The 21,850-nt window shown below is 44.4% G+C and overlaps 1 protein-coding gene across 2 annotated transcripts in view; it reads left to right on the forward strand.

Annotated features, from left to right (window-relative positions):
* The window catches only part of PRMT7 (protein arginine methyltransferase 7), a 654,823-nt gene that overhangs the window by 346,817 nt on the left and 286,156 nt on the right, over positions 1-21,850 (forward strand). For both annotated transcript variants that reach the window (XM_085637728.1, XM_085637727.1), the window contains exon 13: positions 2,171-2,260. In XM_085637728.1, coding sequence (XP_085493854.1) covers positions 2,171-2,260 — 90 coding nt within the window. The remainder of the gene's footprint in view (positions 1-2,170; positions 2,261-21,850) is intronic.

Genomic DNA, 21,850 nt, shown 5'->3' on the forward strand with positions numbered 1-21,850 from the left:
TTATATAGTCTGAGGAATGGCACGCATTTTACATGTATTCTCCTATTGTTTGCTAATCATGTAAAGTTTATATGTTCTTGTTATTTATTGAATTATTTAATTTATGAAGTGTATGTATTTTTACTGTTGTATCTTTTATGGCCGGATGATTTGATACAACCTGTGAACTGTCTCTACAATATGTCTTGTATGGGCCCTCACAGAAACTACCCAAGGATAAAGTTTCCCAATCATCTTTTGCTCTTCCTTTGAGATATTAGAAATGACTTTGTATTCGTGATTCTTCTTCAGAAGGTCCATGTGTAACCTCATGTAAACTGTGGGGTAGTCAGAGATTCCCCAGCTACCATTTGCCTTGGATTCCATTAAATCTTACAACAAGTGTGAAAGAGGAAAATTTGACATAGAGTTTAGGTACTGGCTATAGCGACTCCTGAACACCAAATATTCTTCAAACTTTGTCTAGACATCCCTAACACTAGTGCTGTCTGTTTAGGTGAGTCTAAGAGGATATTAACAGTAGGTCACATGGCCTGCAAAGAAGTTGACTCTGGCATATAGGAGACTGTGCCTGACCGGACTTCGTAATGTAATCACCTGAAATCCATAAATATACAAGTATAAGAACTAGGAATTCTGGTTTACTGTGTTGAGTAACATACTGTTTTCCTTAACCCCTTGCCTGCTCATGACGGAACCACTCCGTCATGAGCCACGGGCGCCGTGTGCTCATGACGGAGTGGTGCCGTCATGCTGCGGCCGTTGGCGGCCGCTCCGCCCACGCGGCACTGATTCCCCGCCTGTGCGGGCGAACAATGCAAGTGGGCGTGGTCGTGACGGAACCACTCCGTCATGAGCACAGCGCGCCCGTGGCTCATGACGGAGTGGTTCCGTCACGAGCATGGCGGCGCCGTGCTGACCCCGAACCCCCCCAGCGCCGCGGCGGAATTCGTGCCGTGGCGAAGGGGTTAATATTTATCATATGCAGCACAGTTATTGTATTTATTTATGGGAGTAATACTTCCATTATAAATCCAACATTTCTGATTTGAATAAAGACATTGTGCAAGTGTTGAACCTCAATATCGAAAGGATGTTGAAAAGGAATGTTCTTTTGAAAGGGCGTTTGGATACTATATGTAAGAACTCCAATTTTTGCTGGAAATTGTGGGCTGTGTGTGCTTGTACTTTTTGAAGCAGTTATTTATAGAGATGGCAGTATCTAAGGTGGTGGCCTGGAGGTACATTTAGGTATTGTTGTGATGGAGAGTTGCAATAAACCAACAGAATCGACTAAGAAAATGAGAAATCTAATGTAGCTGTCGAAAGTCATGAGTTAAAGATAGACCCTTGGGGACTCCAGTCAGGCAGTGTGCAGGCTCGGTCAAATATTTACCTGTTTTTAATTATTGTCAGCTGCCTCAAAAGACAGTGGAATAGCAAGGAAGCACAACATTGCAAATTTCAGGTGCACAACTGATGTAATGCATGTCTCTGCAGCACGTAAAGCAGTAGATAATTTGAAAAAGGTATCTAGCAATATGGCCTTCACTGCTTTGCAGTGACCAGCATCCCATACAGTGAAGTTGTTAAGGTGCAATGATTAGGAAGAATCCCAGATTGGGAGAGTTCAAGTTGCCATCCATTTGTCCTCCAGATGAGTTTCATGTTGATTCTCAAGTATCTTTTTCGATTCACTAAACCTGTAGTACTGCGCAAAGATTGGATAAAACTTTTCTTGTACTTGTGACATTGGATAGCCTCAGCAAAGTTAGCGAGATGCTGATCCTGCAGAAAACACCTTTGAAAAATAAAATAAACAAAGTTGATTCCTTAGACAACATTGACACACTTGTTGACTGTCATAAGGAAGAATGTGGATACGTTGGCGATTGTGGAAAAGCTGCCCTCATGTTCTTTGGAACAGAGTTACCTCATAGTGATAGGAAATATTCAAGAGTCCTTCCCCCGCAGCCTGCGGTTGTTGGGCCTGTGGCAACCAGCGCATTTTAGTTTTCAAGTGTGAGCTTGAACGTGCATGCGTGCACGCACACACACTCACTCACACACCAATCTTAATAATTTGCATGGATAGGTTAGGTTAGTGAATTGGAATAAACATGTCTTGGATTAGCACTAATCTAAGTATTTAACTGCTATTGTTTTTAAGATTTTCAAAGCCAACCAGCTGGGAGATGCAATAAAAGTCATAGAGAAGCGCCCTGAATTGCTCAACTCAGCTGACCTGGAGAACACAAAGGTGAGAGACCTGACCTAGTTGCTAAAGAGAGCAAGCATTGGCGAATCCAATAGGTTTGTCTCTTTAATATGTTATAGTGCTTCTTTATTGATTATGAATTGTTAGATGTGGATCAGTGGGTGGTTACATGTGAGAATGCGTCAATAATTGGATTGATGAGTGACTGTTGACGTAGATGATGTATAGGTTACGTTGTCCAAGGGTGAAAAGTTTTTTTTTATACTTATTTTTATTTGCATGTTGCACAAAATCACATCGTACAGTTTGCTACATATAGATATGGCAAGCAGTCTGTAGCAACCTTAGGAAGCCATAACATTACATTTACATAGATGTTGCTCAACTGTTACAGTCTTGAGGCATGTCTATATCCATGGTAGTGCCCAGCCGTCTGTCCATCCCGATGTTTTGTGCGCAACTATTTATATCTAAAACTATCAAAATACCAAAATTAAATAAAACCAATTTTACTAATTATACTAAGAGGAAAAAAGGTAAAAGGAAGAGGGTGGGGAGGAGGGGGGAATGACAGCAACAAGCGACGGACCTCCTCATGAGTGAAAGAAGTGTACCCTCTGGGCTCAGCTATAAGATGTCTTGAATTATGATTTTGGGAGAGTTATGGGAGCGACCATTTCCCCCCCAATGGTATCTACCTTCTTGCTTGTGGGGGTGAGGGGGTTATCATAGTTGTCTGTGCTGCACTCTCTTCGGTCTGTTTCGTGGTTGACTGGAGTGCTTCCAGCATGCGCCCCATTCATCCAGGTCCTGTTCTGCATTCTCATCCTTGCGTACTATTTTTAAGCGATATTCTTCAGCTAAGCCCTATTCTCACATGTCTGCCCTCCATTTGTCTATGCTGGGGGTTGTATTGTGGTTCCAATGTTTTGCAATGTGACGCTTGACCACGACGAGGGCAAAAAGTGTAAATCTGTGTCTCATGCATGCCCCCTTTTTTGGCACTGGCAATACTCCAGTAGACACTGCTTAATGGAGGTCTCCACAAGTACATGGCAGTGTGGAGCGCCTGGGTCACTTGTTGCCAGTACGTGGAGAGGCGGATACAGCTCCAGGTCGTATGGCGGAATGTGGCTTGGTCCGTGCCGCATCTGGGGCAGGCTTTGACCTTTCAGGGGCAGATTGCTCCAATCGCTGAGGCGTCAGATACGCATGATGTAGGTGGGATAATTGAGTACGTTCGAATCTGGCATTACTAGATACTTCAGGGACTTGTGCAAATGCTCTTTTCCATTTGCCCTCTATAAGTGGGGTTGGTAGGTCCACCTCTGTGAGAAAGTGGCTCTGTATATACTGTTCCTTAATAGGTACAGGGTGTACAGAGTCCACAGTCCCCAAGGGTTTGACAGAGGCTAAAGTTAGATATAACCTTACTCTCTAAAGTGGTAGCTTGGTCGAGCAGTAAGGCAGTATCAGAGGACAGTGTAAAGCGTTTGTTGTACACACTCAGTCAGCAAATGGTCTCACACACTCAATAACTGAACTCTAGGCCAATGGTTTACATATAAAAAAAAAATATGCTTGTTTTATTTTAGAACCAACAATTGGAATTAAAATATACTTTCTCAGAATGAGATGCTTTATATAAATACTTTTGCAATATGCAATTGGCTTTTGTAAACAGTTACAAGTGGTTGCAATAGGCAACTCTATTTTAAACACAACAATGCATTGAGCTCAATGATAAATTCAAGTTATTTGTAACAGATTACTTTTTAGATTACTTTTGGAATTCCAGGACTGGATCCTAGATTCAGTCCTGGGTCAGTACTCAGAATCAAGTGATGAAAGTCGACTTAATTACTGTAATGATTTTTAAACATTATTTAGCTATTTTAAAAGTTGACACTTAAAAAATATTTCAAAGAAAACAGTCAATGATTCCCTATGGAAGAAAATTCAGGTTACAGGTACAGTATGTTCTCGTTACTTTTGTAATCCAGTACTGGGTGCCTAGACTCAGTACTGGGACCTTTATCCAAAACAGGTAAGTAATTACGTTTTCAGATATTATACGATTTTTGAAGAATATTTAAAGATTGCAGAAATCGACACTTAGAAGAAATTTCACAGAAAAACAGTCAATGGTTTCCTACGGAAGAAAATTGAGTTAAGGGTAAGTACAGTTGTAAGTATTTTTCAGAGTCAGTGCTGGGCACCAAGATCCAGCACTGGGCGCTCACCCAAGAGCAGGTGAGTAATTTCGTTTTCGTTACTCGGCTGATTTTTGGTGAATATTTTAAGATTTGAAAAGTCCACACTTAGAAGAAATTTCAGGAAAAAGCCAGTCAATGTTACCCTATGAGGAAAATAGAGTTTGCAGTTTAAGGGTAAGTACTCGACTGGCAGAGTTGAGGTTCTGGGCATAGACTCAGGGGTCCCCCAGGGTCAGGTAGGTACAGTTTGTTCACCCTCAGCGGCTCTAGGGCGGCCGGGTGCAGAGAGCTTTTGAGCCTTCGGGCGCTCAATGGATTTCAATGGGAAATCTCCGGTTTAGAAAAAGACTGCAAGCTCGGGGACGAGGACTCTTCAGGTGCCACCACCACTTCGAGAGGTAAGTTGGGTAGTTGGAGGATAGGTAGGTACCCCGAGATTGGGCACAGGGGACCGTGGGGTGCCGCGTGCAGGGGTGCCTTTTGGTGTCGGGAAATCTTACCCTCTGTTGATCGCGGTTGGGGGGGCACCTTGTTCTGAGGCTGCAGGCTTCTTCAGGAGTGTCGAGGGAGGTCCTTGGGTGCCGGACTCGGGGTCACAGTCGCCGTGGGGTCGTCCTCAGGGTCTTTGTTCACTCCGGCACTGGCCAGGCTTGGCTGGTGCAGTGTGTGCTGGTTTCGCGGTTCCGGGCTGCTGCCAGGGATTAGAGTTAGGTTTTGAGTAGAGCCTCTACTCATGGGAGTCCCAGGGGCTTAGAGCCAAAAGATAGCCAGGTTCTCCGGGGTTGGTGAGGTTGCTGGCCACAAGAGATGCCGGGTTGGAGCAGGAGCAGGTTGGAGGGTCGACAGGCCGGTAGGGCTAAGGCCAAAGCAGTTGGTGTCTTCCTCTTTTCAGCAGCTGCAGGGCAGGTCTTCTTTCTTCTTGCTCTTTGTAGTTTTGAATCTGGAATCTGGGGAAGGAAGGTTCAGTGTGCCCCTAAATACTAGATTTAGGGGCGTTACAGGTAGGTGAAGGGCAGGGGCCTATGGGTCCCTGTCCTGGGGTGGGTACACCCCCTATCCTGCCTCTCTCCTGTGGGAGGGGGCAGGAGCCTAGTCCTGATTGGGCAGGGCTTCCCATCTTCAAGATGGCGAGAGCCCGGAGATGTGCTTCACCTCGCCTCCCCCACCTGAGGGGTGGGGTTGGCAGGCTGGCACATCCCCTGTCCTTATTTGGGGTTTCCGGCCAAGCCTCCCGCCAGAGTGGGGGGTTGCCATGGCCTGGGGAAGCTTACAGCGGCGGAATGCCTTTGAAGCTTCCCCCTGCCCATCCTGGGGAAGGAGATTTAGCACCTCGCCCAGGATGTGCATTGTTGCAGACCCAGGAGAGCAGGGGCTCTCCTACCCAGGGGTCCAGCAACATGTGTGCTGTGTGGCAGCCTAGGCAGCCTCAGAACAGACGTGGATTGTAGGTTTAGGTTTCAGGGGGCCTCTCTAAGATGCCCTCTGTGGTGCTTTGTACATTAAATCACACACTGGCATCAGTGTGGATTTAATGTGCTGAGCAGTTTGATACCAAACTTCTCAGTCTTCAGTGCTGCCATTATGGTGCTGTGGAGTTCATGTTTGACAAGCTCCCAGCACAATATACTCTTAGCTGGCAGCACTGCACTTACAGGACCCAGGAATGGACCTGGATACTGTAGGGGCACAGGGCTCCTGCCTCTGTGCCCACACCACTGTCATAGGGCACCCAGCTAGAGGGGTGGCTGATGTATGCCAGGGCAGTGTAGGTTGTGGGCATGGCACACAGGGATGTGTGCCATGTCGACTCTCTGTTTTGTCTTGTATCCAGACACTCAGCCTGCAAGAGCAGTGGGTGTGTGCTAGGGTACAGGGCCTCTAAGGATGGCACAATGAGTGCTGCAGCCCTTAGAGGCCTTCCCTGGTCACAAGGCCCTGGGTACCTAGGGTACCATTTACCAGGGGCTGACATGTGGCCAGGGTTTGCCAATTTGGGTTTTGGCTGTTAGGCAGTTTTTAGGGAAGGAACACAGGCCCTGGGCACCTGATTGGCAGGAGCCCAGGGCACAACAAGGAAAAGTGCATCAGCTATTAGGCAAAAAAGGAGGGGGGGAAACTGCAACAGAAACCCACTTTCTTACAACCTCCCACCTATATTTAATTGTGGATGCCTCGACAGTGCCGTCTGCCTTCAGGGCTTTATATAACTGTGAGATTAACCCTCTAGTAGACCCCGGGTCAAGGAGTACGGCCAACGTGTGGGACTCTGCCGGTTCGTCCGAAAATGAAGTCCACACATTGCGAACCATGCATGCTATTTTTGCATACTGCAAAAACTGTCCGTCTGGTACTTGGAACCATTCTTTTACCTCATCAAACGTGAAAAACACTCCGTTTGCACACATGTCTCTAGCGGTCAGGCATCCCACTTTGTAATATCAATAACCGTTTGGATTTGGCTAGAACCCTGCAGCTACTGCAGGGGGAGCGTTTTGGCGTACAGGGCTCTTCAAATGACCAGGATGACTGCTTGTTCCCATGCCTCTGCTACCTGTTAGACCACGTCTGTGCCATGGATGAATAGGTAAATGAGTGAGTGCATTGATGGATGAGTCACTGGATTCCTAGTGCCAATCATTCTTAGGGGCCACACCAGTTCAACAGCCTGCCAGCACCTTGTTTTGCACAAAGAAACACTTTTCTTCTCCTGCTCTGGCTTTGTTGCTGTGCCATTAAGTGCAACTGCAAGCTATCTTCCAAAGCGGACTGATTTCCCATGGGAGTGGCTATCCCTACCTGTTACTCAGATGGGTAAAGACGCAAAGTGCCATCACTGGTAAAGAAAGACATTTCAAACAATAAATGTCTGTACCAACGAGTTATTCAAAATGTGATTACTTCCAGCAAAGCAGTGGCTGAAGGGGACTTCACTCTGTATGCTGTCCTGTGGACTGACAAAACATGTGACTGATGCTTGTAGAAAGCAATGGCTGAGTCGTGCTTTAAACTTGTCCCGTTGACTTTCCTAGATTAGGATGTTTCTTGCCTATAGGTGTTTAGAACATTTTTTGAGATGGATGGAGAATACAAATTCCCTTAATTTCCTTTATTTGTTTCAAAGGTTCTAGTCGTTTGTTTCTTTCTCCGGATTGCTGGAAGGGGACAATCGTAAAAACAGGAAAGTTCTTGTGTCATTTACATGTTCTACTTAGTTGCCCTCAGCGATGATCAGCAGCTGTAGCTGTAGACCTCACATCAGTGTTAGCATTTATGAAGTTTACTCCTTTTATACTTCGCTCTTTTTCAAGTTTTTTGTTATTATCCTTTTTTTAACTATGACTCGGTCTCTTTTTCCCACTTTTGTAGTCTTTTGCTCAAAAATTAAAATTGTATTGCCATTTACATTTTTGTCTCTCGCAGGAGTGTGTAGGTTTTCGGATTTGTTGGAAAGTGCCTTCTCATCTGTCAGTAGAGCCTTTTCTCAAATCCAAACCTCTGGTGAAAAAACCCTCCCAAAACTTATGATTTGTGGCCGTAGATACACATGCTCTACATACTCCTGCCATCAAGTGTTGGGCTTGGACACTTGCAACTTGTTTTTCTTCAATTAAGTTTTTCAAGTCATGGGGTATCGTGACTCCTCCTCCTTTTGGTGCACAATCGGCATGGTCATCAACTCCATTAGATTGTTTTTCTGTGCCATGGGGCTTGGCTGGGTTTCGCCGAAGATCCAGTTTTCGACATCTTTTGAATGACGAAAGACAGCGGAGCTGAATGAGTTTGGTGAAGAGCAACAAATTCTAATCATTTTGCACAATAATCGATTCGTTGACATACATCGATGAAAGATATACCGGAGCCAAACTACATTGCTTCTACTTTGTGGTGTGCCTTCCACTCTTGACCAGAGAGTGTTCTGTGAGAGGTGATAGAAAATACTGCCTTCAACAAGTGCCTTTGGTGCAACATGAAATATCCACACACTGACTCTGGAAGGGTGTCTGGCCCAAGAACAAAGGCCACACCAAGGGCTGTGCGTACCCAGGGCCATTAGCCCAAATACATCCCAAAACGGCTGCAGGAGACTCCAGAGACGTGCCCTACAGAGAGTCGGCTGGGCAGCCCCATGGCTAGACAAAAAGCATGTCTTTGCACCCTTTAACCAGTTGTTTTTAGTCGGCCCAAAGAAAGGACTACTAAGCCGAGAAAGGATGAGTTGACCATCGATCCTAATCGGGCTCCCAGCCATTAGACCAAGCATGGAACCAAGTAACAACCCTCAAAGCTGATGACTCTAGGTAAAAGCCACTCCGTGCCAACACAACCTTCGGTTTGTTTTGAAATCCTCTGCGCTGAAAACTCAGGCCGGACAGGCAAAGGACAAGGCACAGGTGAAAGAAAACACTAGTTCCAAGGAATTGTCAGCATCAAAAAGCTAGTCCGTGCCGAAAAAAACATTGGGAGTAACTACTGAGGAACAGTAGAAGTTTGAGAAGTTCCAGCAAGTCCTGGACAGAGGTCACAGGACAATTGTTTTTAAACCCTAAACTGGAAAAGTCGCCATCTCTAAAAACAGAAGGCTTGAGTTTGAGGAGCCTACCATGTTACTACCAAAGAAGAAACTTGTGGCACACAAAGGCACCTGTTCACCACCATCTCATATTCATCCACCACAATATTCTCCAGTCCATACTCCCTCGATACAAGTCCACTTGGATGAGATGGAGGATCTCCTACGACATCTGCAGGATAAGTACAAAAGAGAGGTGGGGAATTGGTGGGTAAGGGCAAACTTATATCAAATGCCCCCATTAGGTATGCTCTAGAAGCTCCTGACACCTCTCCAAGGATTATAATTTTAGCTGTCATCTCACATCGACATGCAAGGGGTATAATCTTAGCTGTGTTCTCATGCCCAAATGCCTGAATGTGCATTTCATGCTTCAAGCTGGAGGTGCAGTAGTACCTTCTTAACGCTGTATTTAATGGCAAGCGTTTATTCGGCCCACACTTCGATTAAATCCTAGAGAAAGTGAAGAATGATACAGAAACAGCAAAGGCTATGGGGGCGTCGCATACCATGACTCCACATCAATCCGTTCATAAGCAGCACAGAAGGGGTAGTGCCAAAACATCTACCTCTGAGCATGGACAGACTTAACAAAAGGCAACAACAAGCCTAGAGCTACAGTAGAGGAGCCTATAGAGGCAGCGGAGCCAAGGGAAGTGGTGCCTCAAACAGTAAACAATGACTACTCTCACACTCTTCCCAACCACTCAACACCTGTTGGGGGCAGATTTCAAGGGTTTTTGGCGAATTGAGAGGCTATAACTTCCAACCAGTGGGTGCTCTCCATCACCGAGCACAATTGCTATTCTCTAACTCACAGCACCCCCCTAAACATGCCTCCATACACCCTCAGCCCACAACAGATGCAACTTCTCAAGGAAGAGGTAAAAGCTCTCCTGCAAAGGGGGCTATCAAGTCAGTTCCAAAGCAACAACAAGGCAGATGGGTTTACTCCCTTTACTTTCGTATTCCAAAGAAAGACTGAAATTTCAGGCCAATCTTAGACCTTAGTACTCTCAACCGATGCATCCTGTCGGAACATTTTCATATGGTCACACTACAGGAATTCAAACCACTCTTACAGGAAGTCAACTTCATAGCAGCTCTTGACCTAATGGATGCATACTTCCACATTCCCATCCACTCAGTTCACCGCAGCTTTCTGCAGTTCGAGGTGAGTGGACTCCATTATCAATTCAAGGTTTTACCATTTGGGGTCTCGACAGTTCTAAAGGTATTCACAAAATGCCTAGCTGTGGTAGCCACCCATGTAAGGAGACAAAGCATTCATGTTATCCCTTACTGAGAAGACTGGCTGATAGAGAGTACAAACAAGCCAAGTGTATAAAAGATACGATCAATCTTCTTTACAGGTTAGGATTTACAGTCACGAACACAAGAAGATGATGGATGGAGCACTGACACTTTTCAGACACTCTTTCCCAGTCACAGATCTGGGTTGCATCCATCATCGTTCTTTAGCTCACTTCGCCATCCCAGTTCAGACCTAGCTGTATGCAAATCAGTCTGGGCCCTGTGCCTCATGGGAACAGTCCAGACCAAACTGCCAAGCCAGGTCTTCCAGGACCGGAAACAAGCATCCTGGAACCAGTTTCAGGGTAACAGCCCTCATCAGCTAGCTTGAATCCAGTGGCAAAGTGAACAAGCGACCCACGTCTGGGAAACCCTGCCAACTTAGGGTGAACAAAGCAAGCACAAGGAGATGATGGACCTTCAGGCTCCAACCTACACGCATTCGGGTCGGTATCAGGTTTCAAGATAAACCTGCTGAAATGTGTGACGAAGCGCTCCTCCTTCAGACTCATACCCCACACATGGGATCAGAACCAGGGTCCCCTTACCTATCTCTCTGTCCCCTCTTCTTTTTGCAGAATGCGGCTGCAGGACAAGACGGACGCTATTCCTTTAAGGACTGGTTCCCGTCGGATCCACTCCCCGATCACGTGACCGCATCGGGAAATCCGCTCTCGCTAAAAGCGGAAGAGGCTGTATGGAGAGCGCGTTCATCCGGAACACCGTGGACGGCGAGCGAGGAATCGGAGGAAGCCGAGAGACGAGTCCAGACCTTCTTTGTCTCTCCAGGACTGCCGGTGCCGACGACGTCCGAAGATGGAGAGAAAGCGACGCTGGAAGAAGGACCCGCAGTCGCCCTTTCCAAACAGGAACCAGAGAGGGAACCATACCCTATGCAGCATCACGCAGATGCCTGCCACGTCCCTGGAGGGACGTGACTCCACAAGGTACGGGCCAGGGTGGAGACCGTGTGGGGAAAGGGGACCGGTACTTCCACGGGAGGCAAGGGTGGAGAGTACGGAGTACCGTAAAGCTCTTCTGCTAGGTGGCATAACGTTGAACGCGTAACTGCTCTTCACTGCGCAACCACACTGGTGCTGGTCTCGGGTGCATAGTCCCCACACTCCCTGACCACTATTTAAACAAACAGAGCTTCCTCCCTACAGAGTTTTTTTTTTCTTATGTTCTTGGGGCCTTGACGATTCGGTGAGAATCCCCCCCCCCTCCCCCCTGTTAGCCGTGGTGACAGAAAGTTGAGGACCTCCGTACTCTCTGGGAGAAGAGAGAGAAGACGACGTCCGCCCACAATAACACAATTGCACATTTGAAATTTTACCATTCAACCAGACACGGAACAATCCTTACGTACACGGTATGATTTTCAATGGGTAGAAGCCGATCTCCCATACCAAGGAATAGTATTGGCCCGGAACCTCCTGAGAACCGCACACGCCAACTACTCTAGACTCCTGGCCTCAATCCTCAAAGACCTGGACCGGTGGTCGCGCTTTCCTCTATCTTGGCTAGGCAAGATAGCCGCGGTGAAGATGAATGTGCTACCCCTGGCCCTTTTTATCTTCCTGATGCTTCCCCTCCCTCGCCGGGAGCTGAGTCAGCTCCAACGTGACATAGATTGCTTCATCTGGGCAGGGATGAAACCCAGACTACAGAAATAACTACTGCAACGCACTAAGCTGGAAGGGGTGCTAGGAGTCCCGAATGTCTTGTGGTACTTCCAAGTAGCCCAATTGAGATATATGATAGAGTGGAATCGCCCAATGATAGAGAAACACTGGGTCTTTATGGACCAAACGGTAGCGGGCTTGCACATCTGGAGGGAGGCCTGGCTCCCCCAGCTCCATAGATCTTGGGGACTCTAATCATCCCCGGTTACAAGCCCAACATTAAAAATCTGGGACCGGGTGATGAGCACAGCTGGGCTCTCGTCATTCCCCTCCCTGATCCTGGAGTTTCCTCCCGGCTATCACCGGGCGTCGCCAAACGCTGGGTGGTGGGCGACTGTAAGATGGTCGGCTGCCTCTTTGATCACATCGGCCCCATCTCTTTTGATCAACTTAAATGACGATATTCTTTAGCGGAGCATGACGGGTTCACCCATACTCAACTCACTCACCGGTTCCTCAGCCCAGACACGCACCCTAAGGCAAGCAGACCTATGACCCCCTTCGGAAAATGACTGTCCTCAATTCAGATGACAAGAAACTTACCTCAGAAATCTATCGCTTTCTGATGAAAGTGCCTCCTACAGATAGGACCCCGGGTCAACTTTGCTGGGAGGCTGAATTTGAGCATAGTCTCTCTGATAAAGACTGGGGAGACTTATTCTATAGGGCTCACCACATGGCATATAATACAGGACACATTGAAACAGCCTATAAAATTAGCTCATACTTGTATTATACCCCGGCGCGCATCCAAAAATTGAATTTGCTTTGTGAGGGTCAGTGCTGGAGAGGCTGTGACAACCCCAGGACACTAATACACCTCCTGTGGAATTGTCCCAAGCTCACAAGATTCTGGGAGTTAATTTTAAATGACATAGACTGCGCTTTTAGAACGGAGCTGCCGCGATTCCCCACCTACATACTCCTGGGACTCCCCAATGCTCTCACTTACCCGCTCCCGTCCATTAGGGGGGGACAGATAGCTATGGCCCTTAATGCTGCGCACATGCTACTCCTGGCAAATTGGGGCTCAGACAAACTTCCAGACCATAGGAAATGGCTTCACCAACTATGGACATTGCTGGGTATGGAAAGACTCTCGATGGCCGTCAATGCTGACCCCACACTCTATGCGAAAATATGGTCCCCTTTTATCACTATCCTGTCCAAAGAGTTCAGGAAGCTGACCTGCCCTGCGTACTTGCGTATTCTTAAGCTACTACCGTCCGAACAGGGAGAAGTTAAGGCGGTATAATCACATTGCCTCTGACCAATGGCGATCCTTCTAGTGATCTTACACACTTTGAATGGCCTAGTCGGAAGGAGAGAGGGTGGCGAGTGGGGGGTAGAGGGTTTTTTGTTAAATTTTATATGTGACGTTACTTACACCTGTTTTACTTTGATCTCCCTGTCGGGATGCAAAGTCTACTAGGCACTCAGCAAATCAATACCAAGGCCGTGGTTCTCTCAGCAATGCCTGATAACTCCTACACTATTATTGCACTTGGTTGACCTTCACCCTTTGCCCCCCAGACGCTGCGGACCAATTTTGGTTGTAGGCGACAAGCTGTGTATTCTCCCCTTAGCTTGTGACTACCACTTTAATGAATCATGCTCTGCCTGTTAACACGTATTTGACTGCCGCGGCCGGCCCGAAGGGTGTTGTAGGCAACTTGCTGTGTATGTGACCTGCCTAATTATTTGTCAATAAAAAAGATTTGATCCTAAAAAGTTAAATAGTGGTAGGGCTGACATAAGAATTAGTGTAATTCTGCCCAATATATATAAATATTTTTTTCTCATCATCATAATACTCTTTATTACAGATATAGATAGATGCGTCCACTTAGAAAATAACAATTTAATCTTCCTAATTAGTGGTGCACAGTTAAGTGCAAAAAGATTATCAATGTCCTCCGTTGTGTATATAGCAAGGTATTTATTGGGTTTCTGGTTCACAAAAGGATGGAGTTCTGAGGGTAAAGTGTCTACAGTGCAGTTACATAAAAGTATTTCAATCTTAACCTTTTATCTACCCACAAAATGAAATATATTAAAAGCCCTTTTCTGTATTTCCAAGTCTGGTTTTAAAAACAAGTGCTACGTTACAAACAGCAGTGCATCACAGTTCAACAATCGCCCCCATTCAAGAAAAGAAATGTGTATTATTTCACCACAGTTATGGCTGAGGATCTGTTGTATTCACCTCATCATGCCCAACATATGACTACACATCCCCTAGTCAGTATCTGCTTAGCAGCAAGCTAGCCCATGTCTTCATCCCAGTAGATTTTAATTTTGACATACCACTGACAGGTGGTTCTATTTTGCCATCTTCTCTTACAGAAATTGGCTCTGTAAAAATAACAAATAATATAGGGGAGAGAGGGCATCCCTGTCTAGTTCCCCGATTTACCTTGCACGTACCTATATTCAAATTCACTATTAACCATGCTAGTGCACCCTGATAGATTTTTAATATAATCTGTGTAGAATTTATGGGGAAACCAAACTTCTCTCAAATATAAAAAAAGACTCTGCCAGCAAACCAAATTAAAAGCCTTTTCGGCATTTAATAACAGAACTTGGGAAGGGAACTTGCTTCTGCTCAAAGAAACACAATGCTTCAATAAAAAAAATTGTTAAACAGATCTGTGGTATGGGTCATAGGTATAATGGCGCCTCAGAGAAAATACACATACAATCTCATAATTCACTTACATGACGGTGCTGTTAGGTGTAGAGAAACCACTCACTCTACAAGGGTAAGCAAAAGCTTGTATAAATTTTGAAATCTATGGTCTGTGAGGAAACATAAATACAGTAAGAGCAAAACTTGAATCATATACAAAGTCTTCTTCTTGTCGTCTTTATTTTTAAGAAGTGTTCACGCGAAACATCATAGTCACAGCCAACACGTGTTTCGTCGTATCTGGAATGTAGTCCCACGACTTCCTCAAGGCTGTGCAAACAAAACAAATAAATACCACCTAATGACATGAACTGCCAGTGAGAGGGGTTATACATCAGTAATAAGCAGTAGTTACTTTCTGAAAGAAAGAGGAAATACAGAAAGTCAGGTATTGCGAAATTAAAACATTACAAGTTAATGTAAAAATGTGAAAGAGAACTAAAAACGAAGCGTTTAGGTAGAGTCTTGTGATACAAGACCCAAAAGAATGGAGAGAGAAGAAGCCCTAACCGTGAATTTTGTGTGTGATATCTTCGCGATTTTCGTAGTCAAGTGAATTAACACCTATATTCGAAGCCATCGTGAGAGAGTGAACTCCAAACCGCATGCCAACCGGTGCTAGTTCACAACAACAAATCCAGGCACCAAGGCCAAATATTTACCTATCTTCTTAATTGAAAATATTCTGTCATGTAGAAAAGGGAAATAAGAATAACACAATACCGTATTAAGCCTCGGACCATGTATTAACCATGCTACCGTCACAATTCCAAGCAAGGCAAACCTACTTGAAATGTGGTTATAATTCCGGCCCACATGGGGGTCTGAAGTCTGGGCGAGGAACGGGGAATATCACAATCCTGTTGCAGCGGGGCGCGTGTGTGACCAAATTCTGTAAATAATAAGAGGTACGCGCGTCAGTGTTCGTCCAAGGTATACGTAGGATGTTGGATTCCAGTTCAATATGGAACGTTTATCTTATTTTCGCCACTAGATACTGACCCGTTGATATACAATTTGAGTGTCTAAACCCTTTGAGGTCACGTACACGCTATTGTGTTATTCTTATTTCCCTTTTCTACATGACAGAATATTTTCTATTAAGAAGATAGGTAAATATTTGGCCTTGGTGCCTGGATTTGTTGTTGTGAACTAGCACCGGTTGGCATGCGGTTTGGAGTTCACTCTCTCACGATGGCTTCAAATATAGGTGTTAATTCACTTGACTACGAAAATCACGAAGATATCACACACAAAATTCACGGTTAGGTCTTCTTCTCTCTCCATTCTTTTGGGTCTTGTATCACAAGACTCTACCTAAACGCTTCGTTTTTAGTTCTCTTTCACATTTTTACATTAACTTGTAATGTTTTAATTTCGCAATACCTGACTTTCTGTATTTCCTCTTTCTTTCGGAAAGTAACTACTGCTTATTACTGATGTATAACCCCTCTCACTGGCAGTTCATGTCATTGGGTGGTATTTATTTGTTTTGTTTGCACAGCCTTGAGGAAGTCGTGGGACTACATTCCCGATACTACGAAACACGTGTTGGCTGTGACTATGATGTTTCGCGTGAACACTTCTTAAAAATAAAGAAGACAAGAAGAAGACTTTGTATATGATTCATGTTTTGCTCTCACTGTATTTATGTTTCCTCACAGACCATAGACTTCAAAATTTATACTATTAACGTGTGCTGAGGATTTAAAAATTTAAAAAAAAATTGTATTTGTGGATAATTGCCAGCCTGTAATGAAACCATATTGATCTCTATTAATTAGTGTTCTGACAACCTTGTTCATTTGATTAGCAAATAATTTCATTACTATTTAGTAGTCAGTATTTAAAAAGCTGATTGGTCTATATGAGTGGATGTTCTCCGGATTCTCGTCTTTTTTAAGAAAGCTTTCAACAATGGCTGTATTAAATGATGGAGGGATATCACCCCTTTCTAAAATATAGTTAACATGGTTCAAAATCTGCTGATTCAGGACAGGTAGAAACTGCTTTTAAAATTCTATAGGAATACCATCCTCCCCACAGGTCTTCCTTTTCGCTAAGGATTTGATAACTTCATCCACTTCATTCAAAGTAAACAAAGTCACCAGAGCTTGGGCTTTACTTTGCCTCAACATAGGGATGAGGATTTTTCCCCCAAAAGATCGCAGCTGTTCTATATTGACCCAGTTGTATTGACCACCTGTTCCGTACTATAAACATATTCATAATGTATCTTGTATCTTTTTAGGATCAGTAATTTAAGTCTTTGTCTCTTCATCATAAAGTAACCTAATGGTATTCTGTGCCCTCCTCTCCCGCTTCTGCCAGGCTAAATCCCTACCGGCATATTTACTCTCCTTAAACGTCTTTTGCAAGTAGGCCCTATTGGAAATGTTGCCTGGTTCATATTAGTAATCTTGCATCTGCTGTTTAACTTTTCCTTAGTCTCTGTTTGTTAATGGATAATTTATGGCATATAAACCTATAAGTGGGCTGCTTCAATTCATGTTCTAAACCACTCTCTCTGAGACACCTTTTTTCTGCTATGCTTTTTGAAGTTATAAGAGAGCACATTGTGGCTTTAAAAGCATCCCAGGCCACTTCTACACTAACGGTGTTATTATTAAGTTCGGAGCAGCTAACAATCTCATTCGTGATCTCATGGGTCGAGAATTCATCTTCTAGTTTCACTCTATTGAAAGACCATCTACAGATATACCTGTCAATCTCTATCCCAGTCACAGACATTTCGGCTAGTGAATGGTCTGAAAAACCATTTGTTATGTGCCTATATTTACATAGACCTGCTGATGATAAGAAGTAATCTAACTTTGCAGCTGATTTATATCTTTCTGGGATACACGTATTCTCGCTGAGTCGGATATTTATTTCTCCACAGATTGATTCGATTTAGGGCTTTCATTTATTCAAATATAATTTTGGCGGTTCAGGGCTTATTTTGTTTTCAGGTATTTGTTGATGAATCTAGCTATGGGCTCTGAAGGAAATTGAAGTCCTCTCCCAGAACTAATTTACCAGAAACGGTAATTTATGATTGCTGGGTCGCCATCAATAGGAGTAGAAATAGTTTCAAATGTCATTATAACACCATTTATTTGCCCGTCTACTCAGGCCTACCTACCCTCATTATCCATTTGCAAAGTGCTAATATCATGCTTAAGATATTTATATATATATATAGATCACTCCACCGCTAAGGGCTGTCTTAGCACTACACATTCATTCAAACCCAGACCAGTTTTTAAAAATTAAAGTTTTGCTTTATACCACCCTGAAATGAGTCTCTTGAATTAAGACTGTATTTAGAGAGTGGCCTTTTACCCAATCTTCGATTGCTTTGTCCTTCCGCTTATTATTTAGGCTGTTGACATTAAACAAAATAACCTTTACATTTTCACTTTGAGTCCACAACTCACTCTATCAATTTTAACTTGCTTACCGCTTGTAACAGTCCCACTCATTGGGTTTCCGTGAGTTCTAAAAAAGCAGTTATTGAGTACATAAATTATTAATAACCCACAAACTAGGAGGTAGAGAAGCGGCCAACTTTTTATTTAGCAATTGCTAAGTTGATCGAAGGGAGCACACATACTCTGTAAAAACTGCCCTCACCCACAACAAGTTGCGGCATGCTTCATCATTGGGCTGCTACTGATGCCTCTGCGCAGACCAACGCTAGAGGCGGGGCAATAGGGAGGGGTAAACAATACAACAGTGATACAGACAAACAAAAAAGGCAGGATCCTTTAGTGCAGAAATAATGAATGTTAAAACTGGCCCAGGGATATCTCTATAACAATTTTATTCCTGGATTCCCTAGTCAGATTAAAAAGGTATATATAAAAAGACATATATACACCCAATGGATAGTGGTGGAATGAGTTAATTTAGGTGCTCACCACCCCTCCATTCTGCATAGCGGTCAACATGTTTCTGCCGGTTCAAGATCAAATTTCCGGCATTCCTCAGGACAAGTCAGATCCCTATGCCTTTTTTCCAACCCCTCTTGCTGCCCACAATCGTGGGTTTATACTCCACCTGTAAGTTTGGAGTCTTTGATGTCACTTACTCTTTCACAATAGGAACTGAAAGGTAAAAGACACAACAGTGACTCTTGTTGTCACAGCAAATACAGAGACAGTATTATAAAATGTGTGCTCACAAACCAACAATAGCAAATGCCAACCACCCAATCGGTGTGACCAAACATTTTAACATATGTGGTGCAAATTACACCTTCATCAATCAACGGGCAGACACTGGCCCTCGTAATGGTATATCCTTAAGCACATATTTTGTGCTTTAATATCCATTCATACCTATACTCCACATACAAGAAGAAACGTGCTGTAACAAGTGAGAAAAAAACATTCCAAAATGCCAATGTGCTGTTAACAGAGATCTGGGTGCTACTACCCATCTCTTAATCAAGGATTTCCATATTAAATCAGAGGGGCATGTGATGTTCCACCTATCCCACTTCTTACCAGAGTTTATCAAGTAAGTTGCTGGAACAGGCACTGGAGTAGAGAGCGACCCTCTGTAGTCACACACTGTAGGAGGGAAATCACAAAAATGTACACCATCCTTCCATTTATATTTCACTCTGAAAAGTGCCCACATTCCTAAGGTGATTGTTTCCCTTAGCGTACTGGCAAGAAGTTAGTATCAAGACCTTACTAATACGTAATATCATGCTCGTATTTAGAAAAACGCTTAACACACCATATGTGCACGTAGGGCTCTGGGGACTCTAGTTACTAGTATAGCCAGGCGCGTATATCTGCCCCCTTAATAGACGAGAAAGGTGCGTATATCACCCACCATGGTAGACGAGCAGGGCTTCCCCTTCTGCCAAGTGCCTTCTTGTCTAAGGTTACACTCTCGAGTATTAGAATTACGTACTCGAATGAATGTAATCCAAAAAATTGCTTCCATTAATCCCTGGCATCGTCCCCTATACTTCGTCAAGAGTGGTGCTCCGCCAACGTGTTCCGTCTCTCCTGGTGCCGTGTAGTTTCCTCTCGTTACCATGCCCTTCGCCTTTTCTCTGCCGCTATCATGTCACGTGATGCGTGCGTGCGTGTATCGTTGCTCGCATCACGTCATCCAGGTCGAAGGGCACCCACGAAGCTAGACCGCTAACCTCCCTCATTCACCATGGTTTAGCGTCTATTATCTACGTGAGGAAATATCCCGTTTCTATTTTTATATCGCATAATGCGTGCATCAAACAAAGCAAGCATTGCAACGGGGAATTACATTAATCATAATCTATTTTATACCAGGCTCGACGTGTACACCCTGGGAGTACTCACTCCCCTTTAAAAATTACGTATAGATAATTCATTCATACTATCGATGCCAGTATTTTGAAAAAGGAACGAAGGTTTTTAATCTCCTGGCCATTATCATTAGAGTCTTGTTAACTCAGAATTTCCTGACTCCACAGATCCCCTAATCTTAAAGATGTAATCCCCAGTACCGGGTCATCTCCTGCCTAGGGCAGACCAAGGTATATCGTCATTGAGTCCTGATTCATGACTCTTCGTATGATATACCCATTTCTGCTCACGCAAAAAAAAGGAACTGTGAGGGGTCCCTCATTGATGGTTTAACAGTGGGTTTATCCAGCACAGTCCAATATATGCCCTGTATTGTATGCCCTTTTTCCGCAAAATGCAGCGTGAGGCGTGTATTGGTTCTGGAGCACCTGATGTTACTTCTATGCTCCATGATCCTCACCTTGACCTTTCTACAGGTCATCCCTATGTAAATAAGATTACATGGACACTTGATCATGTAGATTACGTTCGACGAGTTACAGTTGGTATGTACTCGCTGCTGCCAAGGGTATTTTAAACCCACGTCAACCTCTTTTGTATTCCTGGTCAGGGAGCAGACATCACATGACCCACATTGTGTGTGCCCAGTGACTGGTGTTAGAAATCCATCAGCCCGAGGAGCCCCCCGTGTGCTATTCAGTGGACGAGAGTGAACCAACTGATCCTTAATATTTTGCCCCCTCCTGAATGCAAAGAGGGGTTTCTCAAGTCGAAGGCCACTGGAATTTAAAATGCGCCAATGTTTCAAGATGATACGTTTGATGGCCGTAGAAGAAGTGTTAAAGGTAGTCACACACACTATTTTATCACTTGTTGGTTTTTCCACTTTGGTTAACAAAGCCTCTCTAGGGCAATTCCACGCACGCTTACGGGCTCGCCTGATAATATGCTTGGGATAACCTCTTACATCCAATTTCTCTGCTAGGCGTGCTGCCTCTGCCTTAAATTCATCCGGTTCAGAACAGTTCCTGCGGAGTCGCAGGAACTGACCCACCGGTAGGTTTTCCCGCAGGGCTCTGGGATGAAAACTTCCAAAATGTAAGAGTCCATTCTTGTCCGTGGTTTTATGATGGACTTTTGTTGATAATCTCCCCTCCATTGGAGAGATGACCAAATCCAAAAAAGGGAGACTATCCTTAGTAATAGTGTTAGTGAAGTGTAATAATTGATTCTGTACATTAATCCATTGCAAAAACTCCTTTATAGATGCCTCATTCCCCCTCCAAATGAGGAGGACGTCATCTATAAATCGTTTCCAGACACGTATGTTAGCAGTCCATGGATTCCCTGAGCTGAAGATGTATTTTTGCTCAAAAGTCGCCACGTACAAACCCGCTAGACTTGGTGCGAAAGCACTACCCATCGAAGTGCCATGGGTTTGTAAATACAGCACTCCGTCGAACTCAAAAAAGTTTCGAGTAAGGGCTAACTCAACCAGATGTAAAATAAAAGGTCTAGGGGTCTGATACTGCCAATCCAAATCAAATAGCAGCTCCTCAATCATACTCAGAGTTTCTTGTTGCGGAATATTGGTGTATAGGGATTCTATGTCCAATCCCACCAAAAATTCCTCATCAGGGTTAAAGGCCAGATCAGTAAGGAGATTAAGTACTTCAGTGGTGTCTTTTAGGTATGCCCTGCTACTCTGAACCAAAGGTTTAAAGAAAAAATCACAGAATTGTGACAAGGGCTCCAATATGGAGTTTATACCTGCCACAATCGGTCTCCCTGGTGGTGGTCTAGTTACTTTATGCACTTTGGGTAGAGTATAAAATGCTGGTGTCAC

Source organism: Triturus cristatus, chromosome 12 (assembly GCF_964204655.1).
Source record: "Triturus cristatus chromosome 12, aTriCri1.1, whole genome shotgun sequence".
NCBI lineage: Eukaryota > Metazoa > Chordata > Amphibia > Caudata > Salamandridae > Triturus > Triturus cristatus.